The 11,267-nt window shown below is 38.4% G+C and overlaps 1 protein-coding gene across 1 annotated transcript; it reads left to right on the top strand.

Moving 5' to 3' along the window:
• The first annotated feature begins 5,610 nt into the window (after positions 1 to 5,610).
• nt5c1bb (5'-nucleotidase, cytosolic IB b) lies at positions 5,611 to 10,986 on the top strand. The gene is made up of 6 exons (XM_079889145.1): positions 5,611 to 5,811; positions 5,905 to 6,072; positions 7,823 to 7,952; positions 8,261 to 8,383; positions 8,543 to 8,727; positions 9,992 to 10,986. Exons 1-6 carry the CDS (start codon positions 5,704 to 5,706, stop codon positions 10,355 to 10,357), a joined length of 1,080 nt encoding a protein of 359 aa, XP_079745271.1. The 5' UTR covers positions 5,611 to 5,703; the 3' UTR covers positions 10,358 to 10,986.
• The last annotated feature ends 281 nt before the right edge of the window (positions 10,987 to 11,267 follow it).

Genomic DNA, 11,267 nt, shown 5'->3' with positions numbered 1-11,267 from the left:
CAATAAACGGCTCTGGGCATTCGTAAACCACACCTCAAATACGAGAAAATGAACATGTGGTTCCCAGACCACGTCTCAATGAGAAGAGGTCTGACTTTAGCCAGGCTACCCTTTAATTAGAACGTTATTAGAAATCAGTTCATATTTAAATATTGAATAAAAAAACAACAACAATCTCATAGCTTTATTTATTCAATTGTAAATGCAGTGTAAATATATTAATGCCAGATCTGATGCCGCTTCTGTGTCACCACTGCACTGTAAAGATGGATTTTGATTTAATGATTTAATTTGACTGTTAACAGTGGTAATATGTTATTATTCTAATATAATTTAATTTGAATGTTAGAATTTGATATAAAAGGTGATGCATACATCTACAAATGTCCATATATAGGTGAAAATGCCCCTGGAAATAAATTTAAGGTGGCAAATATTACCCCTTAATAAAAAAAAAATATTTCTGTTATTGTTGTGAACTGACCACTGCATAGAATATGAAAAATATGAATATCTTCATCAGTCAGCTGTCAACAGGCCTAAACCAGCCATGGTACCAAGCACAAAGACACAATCAGTAAAATATTAGGCCTATCTAATTATTATCAACAAAACTTTGAAAATATCGAGACATATTTTGTCAATATTGCACTCCCCTAATGCACGGTATTAATTTGGATTTCTTCGGTTCTTAAAAAGGTCTTAAAAAGCCTTAAATGTGACTTTAAAAAGTATGCAGAAACCCTGTTTAGATACATCAGTTTGTTCAAGTAGCCTACACATGGGTTTGTTCATTTATACAACAGTTTGTTCAAGTATAGGCTACATTAGTTTACTCGAGTAGGCTACGCAATGGTTTCCTCAAGTACATATTGGTTTGTTCAAGTATATATTTGTTTGTTCTACTAAATATTCGTTTAGACACATCGGTTTGCTCAAGTATTTATTGTTTTTTTTCGAGTGTATATATATATATATATATATATATATATATATATATATATTTTTTTTTTTTTTTTTTTTTTTTTTTCAAGTATACATTCACATTGTTTTGTTCAAGTATATTGGTTTCTTAAGTAGGCTATTGGTGTCTTCAAGTATTGGTTTGATCAGTAAACACGGGTATATTGTTGTTTTTTCAAAAATTGGTTAAAAAAATTGTGTGATCAAGTATAGATTGATTTGTTTATTTTATACAGTGTAGATGTAAAACTTGCCTAAATGCCATGGACAGATGAACACTTTACGTGATAGTTACAGTCATGATTAGTTATTGTCATGATAGGTTGCAGGAAGACGCACAACGATGAAGAATCAGATTCAAAGCAGCCTTTAATGGTATCCACAGGTAACTTAACACAAAGGCAGGCAAGGAAACACAACCGTAGTGTTAACGAGACCGGACAATTCACAAATGAAACACAAGGCCTTAAATACAAGGAACAAACAAAGGGAACTAATTAGGACACAGAACAGAATGACTAATCAAATGAGTAACCATAGAAACTAATAACAAACTCAGGCAGGAAGGAAAATAGCAATGACATAAACCAAACTCAAACAGAGCATAACTGTGACAGTATGCCCCCTCCTGGTGTTAAAGGAGGGAGGAGATATGGCAGGGATTTCCTTGATGAGGCCATGGGGATGACTGATGGTGACTGAGCCGATGGTGCTGGGGCCCTAGGCGCAGACGGAGAGCCGATGGTGGTGGAGCCCTAGGCGCAGACGGAGAGCTGATGGAACCGGGCGACTCCGAAGGCTTCGGAGTCCGTGACGGAGCTGCATCGACAGCCCCCCCCCCCCCGAGGTGGAACCGGGGTACCGGAGGGCTGAGGCGGAACTGGAGTGACTGAGGGCCGAGGCGGAGCCGGAGGGAGAGCAGAGCCAGACAGAGCTAAAGGAGTGGAGAGCAAAAGTACAGCGGACGTAGTGTAGGAGGTCCAGTGGTCTGAGGGAGCCCAGTGGAGCCGTAGGGCCGATGGTCCCTGGTGGAGCCGAGGGAGCGAGGAGCGAAGGTAGATGAGTCAGGGCAACAGGCTGAAGTGGAGTGACGGGATCAGTGGCTGGAGGCAAAGCCAGGGGATCCACTCTCCTAGTGGTAGCTGGCTCACAGAAGGCCTGAGGTGTATCCACGTCGCCCAGGGGAAGCTAAGGAGGAGCAGAAGGGCTGATGGGAGGCAGAGGAGAGGAATTAGGTGATTCCAGAAGTGGAGGCGGGAGAGGGAGGCCAGGCGGGACCAACGAAATGAAGGAAGGCATTAAAAGTCGAAGAGACAATCCTCTTCCCAGACCCATTATCCAGAAACCCATGACTCACCCTTGGTGGCAGGAGTGTGGGCGAGTCTTCAATTCTTCCCCTCGAACTTCAGTCTATCTAGCTATACTGCGAAATTAAGTCTTTTATTTAAACATGCAAGAATAGAATGTTGCTGACTGTCAGTGATTTCTGGTGCACTCGTGGCCGGGATGCAAAGAACATATCTTGCCAGGTTGCTCAGGGCAGGAAACTGGGAACTGTGTGAATAGCCTGGTAATACCAAACTCTGCTACTTTGCTTTGCTTCGTAGACAGAGTCTGGCATGGCATAATTGAAAAACGTTTTCTTTCTCGCGGGGGGTGCTTGTCTGAAGTTTAAAATCATTGGTTACCCATAAGCCAATCACATAACGTTTGGTTATGGCGTGTGTTATGCGCATGCTCATCCGCGTCTAACTTCCACTGTAAACACATGTATGATGCGAAAACAAAACCATCGAGCGAAATACCGGAGTGAACATGGCTGTGAACGACTTTGGCAGATTATGTGAAGTAAATCTACGCATCCACGGTACAATCAGTGTCTACGTCACGGCTCTCAGCCCGCCCTCTGTTCGTTGATTGGCCGGCTGTTTTCAGGCCGGAGGAAAACGGAAAGCTATTACGCTGTCTCAGACTGAGTACAGAAGCGAAATGAAATTGAGCGGAAGTAAGAAGTCTGATGTAGTCAGGCTACTGTGTGAATGCCACCACTGCAGAAAGTTTTGTTCACTTCAAGTTCAAGCGTGGATACTGTCACAGTCACCAGCTCAGTCTCCCTTAGCACTACACTTCCCATCATCCTCCCTGGCTCATACCTGATCACACTCCTCTTTCACCTGCACCTGCAAACCATCACCCTCATTATCACACCCTATATCTTCAGTCACTTTTTCTCTCCAGCATTGTCTGGCTTCATCAATGATCACGTCGATGCTGCATAGCCATACCGACTACATGAGATTAATCACCTATGATCGTCACGGCTGTATCCTGTCATCCGTCTGTTTGTCACCCATCATCGATATCCTGCTCACCAGCCATCCTATCTTGTCTCCACCTGCACAGAAACCATACTTCAGTCTTCAAGCCAGCTAAATCACCATCTACAATCTCCAGTCACCATTCCACTCACCATTGCCTGGTTGCCGCTTTCATCTCCACCCTCTGCTTTCAATAAACACGTTTCATAATATTCACCTGTCTGTTCCCTTCTGTGTTGTGACAGAAAACCAGACTGTTGTCAAAGGATGTCGGGAGTGGCCAGGCTATTGTCAGGCCTCCTGTCCAAAGTACACCAGAATTACAGACTGCTACTGTCTTTCATTGGGAAATTTAATCCCGTACCGCAAGGAATTGGAGAGAGAGCCACGGGAATGCAGACCACTAAATCCAATACTTAAATGATTTCACTACACTGAAGAAGATTTTGCTTTGCATTCTCTTTGTAGAAGACAACAGAATCAAACATGGGTAATTTTAACCCCTTTTATGTATTCATGTAGATGTAGATTCATGTTAACATTGTCATACATTTTTCAAGCCTGAAAACACAATTTTAAAATTAGCTGATATTTACAGGTTTCCATGACTGAGGGAACCCTGTGACCACACCTGTGTCTTTGAGATACATTATTCATTTAATAATATTCTGTCTTCTTTTGCCTTTTTACATCAGATTTAAGAAGACTTTTTAATGTAAGATTCATTACACTTTCTGGGAGAAAATGTGCAATATAAAAGAATGGACATGCTCTGAAGTCTCTACATGATCACAACATTGTACTGCATGCTTTCCTGTTTTGAATGAGTGATTTCAACCAGTGCAGACAAGTTATAATTGTAAGTTCCTTTATGCTTTTAAGCCTAATTTTTTTTTTATGCATTTTGGCTGTTCATTTACACGACAAGAGCGTTTTGGATGCCTGAAAATGCAAACTTTTGAAAACAGTTTTCAAAATGCAAGTTTTTGAAATCAATAACATTATCGTCTGTGTGAACTACAAAAACATGAATTTGTGAAAACAGTGACTTCATGTGCATGCGTATTACATGTTCAGTGCTAGTGTTTCTTTACATTACAAAGTGACATTGCCACCTACTGGCCTGGCAGCAGAATGCAGCTTTTATTTTATTTTATTATTTTCACTGTGATCATTTTGACAATGTTGTTTTCTGTAGAAAGGAAAAACTTTTCCGTTTTAGTACATGGTTTTCGTGTAAACATACCCTCAATCTGAGTAAAGATTATGAGGGCACATGGATTTAAAAAAAATAATAATGATGTGCATGGATAAATGATTTTTAATACATTCCTTAAAAAAGGTCCATTGTAATTTCATGGTGACAATTATTTTATATACTACAATTATTACGTCAGCTACATACGGAACAGACATTTAGCAGTTTTTTTAAGTGTTTAAAATATTGAAAATCAAAATAAAGTTATGAACAAAAAAACTTTATTTGCAGTTTTACCACACTTATGTAGTGTGCCCCAACAGGTAATCAAAAGTTCCACACACACACTTGGTCTTTCAGCACAATTGAACTCTTAGGCAAAATACAGGAAATATGTTATTGTAAGTGACCACAAGTGTGGGTATGGGGACAGACCCTGAGTGTGCTCTAAACAGCGATTGAGTGATACAAATTTTATTTTTATTTTATTTTATTTTATCATTCTTAAAAATAAAGGCTCCAAAAGTTTTTTTTTATTTTTTATTTATTTTTATTTTTTTTCTCGCAGAATGCTATAGAAGAACAATTTTTGGTTCCCCAGAGAACCTTTCAGTGAAAGGTTTTTAAAAGAACCATTTTTTTTTTCTTAAAGTGAAGACCATTTAAATCATCTAAAGAATCATAAAGAACCTTTTGTAGAATATAAGTTCCATTGAAGGTTCTTATGGAACAATATGCCAATAAAGAACCTTTATTTTTAAGAGTGATTGTAACATTCAACAAAAATGTGTGGTCAAAGTTTAAAACACATTTTTATATTATATTATATTATATTATATTATATTATATTATATTATATTATATTATATTATATTATATTATATTATGTGCCCAAACACACAGTAGGCTATCACAGAAAAATGTGAAGCTGACCTATATATTTAAAATATTTTTTTACAAAGGAGTTAAAACTGTGGCATGATCTTGGATGAAACGCATTTGTTCACAGTGAATAAAAATGCCCGGCTGTGGCCTGTGGGTCTCGGAATAGTCGCTGCTGTGTGAGTGAAAGCACAAACGTCCTGCGTCAAAAGGGAACTCCTCCTCCTCAGCATCAAACCTCTTTACATTTCCTCTATGTCTGTCTGACATTCATACAGCCCTGACTCAACATAGGAAGTTCACCAAGCACACTAACATTATCAGACCTGTTAATAAGAAACAATGAGCGAAATAAAACCAACAGTAAAAAAGGAAGCTACAGCAGAGGATAAAGACTGGGCAGCTGCTAAAGCACACTTTGAAAGCTTGAAATCAACGAAACCGCGACCCGTGAGTATTCTGTCAAGTTAAACAAGGCAACAATGTTCATATACAGTAGGTTTGGGTGCAGCTAACACTGTTTTTGGACGTGTCTTTTAACAGCCCAAGCCGAAACATGCCGTTACTATCGCAGTTTCTTCACGGACATTGTTTGATATGGTCGCGGAAAGGAAGATATATGAGGAAGAAGGTGTGGAGAAGTATGTTCAACATCAGCAAGAGCACGAGAGTGAGCCATTGAAGCCAGGAGTTGCTTTTCCTTTCGTTAAAGTGAGAATAACACTTCAACATTATAACAGCATCCACACACACTAACTGGGTAATAATAGTAACCCTGAACCCCAAACTTTAACTTAACCCACGTTACTTACATTAGCCTACTCAGTATTTTTGTGGGTAAGGTCACTGTAATAAGTAGCCTAGGCTACATTGAATACTGTAGATGTCCGATTCGTGAATGCTTGTTCTTTTGAATTGACTCGATTGCTTCTGTTCAAAAAAATCGTTCTGAATATAATAATATAATAATAAATTATATTACTGAGTTCTCGACCCAAACGCTTATCGAATTGAGAACCTTTTGGACATGTTTATCAAGGTTTTGCCTGATAGGGTAAAAATGAAGTTGCTTTAATATCTGAATGGCAGAAATGTTACAAATACTGGAAAATATTTATGTAAACTTATGTTCAGTACACATTAGTTCATTTTTGTAAGTTAAAAAGTTAAAAATTATAAATGTTCTAAATGACATTTAAATGAGCTGAATCATGACGGCAACAGGCGACACAATGTTGAACGCCCTTTTTTAAACTCAACAAAAAGCAACATGTGCAAACATATTTCTTTAGTGGAACATTTCAAGCATATGGGTGTTGTGATGTAGGCTAAATATCATGTCATAAAAGAATCACTGACTGAATCACTGTTTCTTTGAAATGAACTGATTCACAGAATTCGCACCATTAGAGCAATCCGATTTTAATCAGTGAAGCTGCCCATACTGCAAGTGCATAAGTTTTAATAGAAACATTCTATTTACAATAATATATAATCCTGCAATACCAGCGACAATTATTATTTTATTTTTTTGCATAACCACCTAGCCAATTATTTCTTTCCAAGAAAACCGAATTTATAACCAGATTATAGGAGCTCATATATTGAACCAAATTAGGTTAGAAATGTCGAGACGGTCACCAACAGTAACAAATGTCGAGAGGTCACCTCCCTTGCCTCCTTCAAAACACATGAACACACACAGCCAGAGCAGATTCAGCAAAGCGTCATAAGAGACGACGTTAAATTACCTCATGTCTCAAAGCACATAACATTGCAATAACAAACGTAAACAACTTACAAAGCTCTGACCTGTACCACCTGACTGCTGCCGATTCATTTCGGACAGAAACGCACAAATCTGAGTCTGAGGATGTGAACATCTCAGAGTAGAATGTCACAGGTCGCCATCTATAAATTACGGTTACGACATGGTACGCAACATAAGCTCATTGTTTTGGTTCAGGAGGAACTGTAAAAGTTCCTATTCCTATTGTTTTTTTGGGCACTTGATGACTGTGTATCTACAACTCTGCATAGCCTTATCGAACCGAATGCAATGATTGGCGGAATTTTGATGGATTGGCAGAATTTTTTTTTAATCCTGCGACTTCCACAGACAATATATGTACAATTGTTTATATTTAGACCACATTATTGATTGCTATCAGGATGTGAAGAGAGTTTCAATCAGAAAAACAAAATGTTTTATGAAAAAAAATGCCCACTCTACCTTTAAGCAAAAGTAAGTGCAATGAAATAGTATAAACTGCTAGTACATACAAAAAACTAGGGTCCTAGAAATGAGGTCCTAAAACTGCAGCCTCAGGTATTGCAGGATCATGCTACCCTCCATTTATGTCACATTGCTAGTAAAGATTTTCCAGAATAACATGTACACACAGATATTTGCTTCCTTTCTTATGAAAACAAAACATTCTTCCTTGTAATGTGCACGCAGGCACTGATGACTGTAAATGAACGGCTGAGGATTCTCTATCCTGACAGTGAAGAGCTGTTTGACATTGTTCTCATGACTAATAATCACGCCCAAGTTGGGGTGCGACTCATTAACAGCATAAATCACTATGGTAGGTGTGCAATTTCTCACTGCATTCTGGTCTGGATGTTACATAAGCCTGGACCAACTGTCATAATTCCGAGCAACCCTTAACAGTTTACAATTGAAGTTGAACTGAAAGTTGACTTTGGAGTTTATTGGACAAATAAGTTTGCACATACAAGGAGTTTGTCTTAAGGATAGAATTAAATACAGAACAATGTACAACATACAAGGGAAAATATACAGTCAATAATACACAGTGGAATGCAATGAAATTCTATTAGAAGATAAAGTAGCCAGTAGCTGAATGATAATATGAAAATTCCCCTCTTACAGATCTAACGATAGAGCGATTCTGCATGACCGGAGGTCAGAGCCCAATTGACTACCTCAAGGCCTACATGACTAACCTTTACCTCTCAAAAGACTCCTCAAAAGTCCACGAGGCCATTGAGGAAGGTAAATTGATGACAAACACAACTGTAATGTAGCTAAATCAAGGATTTACAATACATTTAAAGTAATGATGGGTTCTAGGAATGTTCTTCTTACTTTACTACCCAGTGTTTTTTGCTTCGCATTAAAGGGGCTGTTGTAACATTTTGTTCATTGTAATAGGTATAGCGGCAGCCATCATGTTTAAGCCTGATATGGAGACTCAGCGGTCTGAGACTCAGCTGCGTGTGGCCTTTGATGGGGACGCTGTGCTCTTCTCAGATGAGTCAGAGATCATAGTGAAACAGCATGGCCTGGACACATTCTTCGAGCATGAGAAAATGAATGAGAACAAACCGCTTGCACAGGTATGTCAGGTATTTTGACTAAACGTGGATCACATGATATTCTTCTTCTATGCATGGCATCTACTGTATACACTGTGTATCAGACATTACCACCTTGAGGAATAAAGGTGAATTGCACTTAGAGTCATCAGAGATAAAATTAGGGGGAAGGTATTGAATGACGTCCCGGGTCACTAAAGACCCAAGGTATGTGTTTAAGGGTTAAAGGGATTGTTCACCCAAAAATGAAAATTAGCCCATGATTTACTCACCTTCAAGCCATCCTAGGTGTATATGATATTCTTCTTTCAGACGAATACAATCAAGAGTTATATAAAAAATTGTTTTGGCTCTTCCAAGCTTTATAATGGCAGTGAATAACCCTTTCTGTTTTGAAGTCCATAAAAGTGCATTTATCCATGATTAAAGTCCTCCACACGGCTCTGGGGGGTTAATTAAGGCCTTCATAAGTAAGTTAGTGTAAGAAAAATATCCATATTTAAAACTTTATCAACTAAAATAACTAGCTTCCGGAAGACGACCAATGCAAGTCAACTTACGCCAAAAGAGTAACACTTGATGATATATGACGTAGGATGTAGGTGTAACGTAAGCTTTGACGCCTCTCGCGGTTAAAACAAACAGGGCTGGGCAACAAACTCAAGCTCCTCCGACATTTGTCTTTAAAAATTCTAATTTTAGACTTCTAATTTTTGACTGGTGTTTAGTTTTGCTCTATCCTCTGCGCTTCTGCGTTCGTCATTACGTCGTGCGTCAAGGTCAAGGGTTAGTCTTCCACCGTAAATCAATGCGTACGGCCTTCTGCCGGAAGCTATTTATTTCAGTCGATACATTTTTAAATATGGATATTTTTCTTACACGAACACATCGCTTTACTTAAGAAAGCCTTTATTAACCCTCCAGAGCCGTGTGGAGTTCGTTTATGATGGATAGATGCACTTTTATGATGGATAGATGGACTTTGATGGACTTCAAAACAGAAAGGGCCATTCACTGCCATTAAAGCTTGGAAGAGCCAGGACATTTTTTAATATAACTCCGATTGTATTTGTCTGAAAGAAGAATGTCATATACACCTAGGATGGCTTGAGGGTGAGTAAATCATGGGCTAATTTTCATTTTTGGGTGAACTATACCTTTAAGACTCTTATTTTATGTGGATTGTGGACTGCTGTAATTGCTCCAGCATTGGCAGCTACCAATAATAGATGATCGGGTTCTCTCTAATCCCATTGGCTGACACGTTGCTCTATTTCATGTTCAGGGTCCTCTTAAGTGCTTTCTGGAGGCTCTAGGGAAGCTCCAGAAGAAATTCTATGCCAAGAACGAGCGTTTGAACTGCCCTATCCGTACCTTCTTGGTGACGGCCAGAAGTGCAGCGAGCTCTGGGGCCCGTGTGCTGAAGACACTCAGAAGCTGGGGCCTGGAGATTGATGAGGCTTTGTTTCTCGCTGGGGCCCCTAAAGGGCCCCTGCTGCAGAAGATTCGCCCTCACATATTCTTTGATGATCAGATGTTCCACATTGAAGGGGCCAAGGAGATGGGCACTATTTCTGCCCACGTGCCATATGGGATAGGGCAGAAATATAACAAAGGGAAACTGATTGAACCAGAAAAGCAGCAGAAATAAAAGATGACACTCGGATGTTACAGGTCAGCCTTAGTCACTAAGGGAGTTTATTATATAGTTAATATTGTGTATATGAAATTATCTACCCCTGTTTTATGATATGTCAGGAAACATATTAGAGGAACTGCTGTGTTCTTGTAAACAGTGTAGAAATATATTTTATAGACAAATATTTTTAGCAAAACTTGTTTAATTAGCAATAATGCTGGAAAAGTTGTTTGATACTGTTATCTATCTATCTATCTATCTATCTATCTATCTATCTATCTATCTATCTATCTATCTGTTTTACACTGTCTATCTATCTATCTGTTTGTCTGTCTGTCACCGTCTGTCCATCTGTCCATCCATCTGTCTACAGGATCTATCATCTAGTATCAATATGTATTTTTTAAATCTTTATTGGGATTTTTTTATATTTACCTATATGCTACATTTATATGGAATGTTTGATCATTTTTGGAATATTTGTTTTACTTTGATTTGCTTTATATATTAATAAAGAGCTATTTTATAAATAGAAAATTAAACAAATAAACACTTCACGGACTCATTTTGTAATGTATTTAGTCAACTTATCATAACAGATATTATCTGTCTGTTCTGAATGCACTGTTCTTATTTTTGAGGAGGATCAACAAGGTTCACATTAGATTTCATTAAAGTGAGACATACATTATCATTATTAGAGTTTTCTTTGCAATACAGGCTGATTATCTGCCCATTATGCTGCTTTATGGTTGCAATCATTTACTGTTGTGATATGTTCTCATCAAAGTTCTCCGGGGTTAATTTGCTTTCCACACATTGCTTGTTTTGCAAATGAGAGTTACATAATGTGTTGATGTCTCTGCTTGTATTAAAATGATCAAAAACACGATTGATTTTAAGGTTATGTTGCATGTCATTG

Source organism: Squalius cephalus (genome assembly GCF_949319135.1).
Source record: "Squalius cephalus genome assembly, chromosome: 12".
NCBI classification, from domain to species: Eukaryota; Metazoa; Chordata; class Actinopteri; order Cypriniformes; family Leuciscidae; genus Squalius; species Squalius cephalus.
This window is presented reverse-complemented; position numbering and strand designations above follow the sequence as displayed.

Coding starts and splice junctions, on each gene's coding strand:
- nt5c1bb (XM_079889145.1), top strand. CDS start 5,704: ATGAGCGAAATAAAACCAACAGTAAAAAAGGAAGCTACAGCAGAGGAT. Junction 6,073..7,822: donor TTGCTTTTCCTTTCGTTAAA/GTGAGAATAACA, acceptor ATGTGCACGCAG/GCACTGATGACTGTAAATGA. Junction 8,384..8,542: donor CCACGAGGCCATTGAGGAAG/GTAAATTGATGA, acceptor TCATTGTAATAG/GTATAGCGGCAGCCATCATG.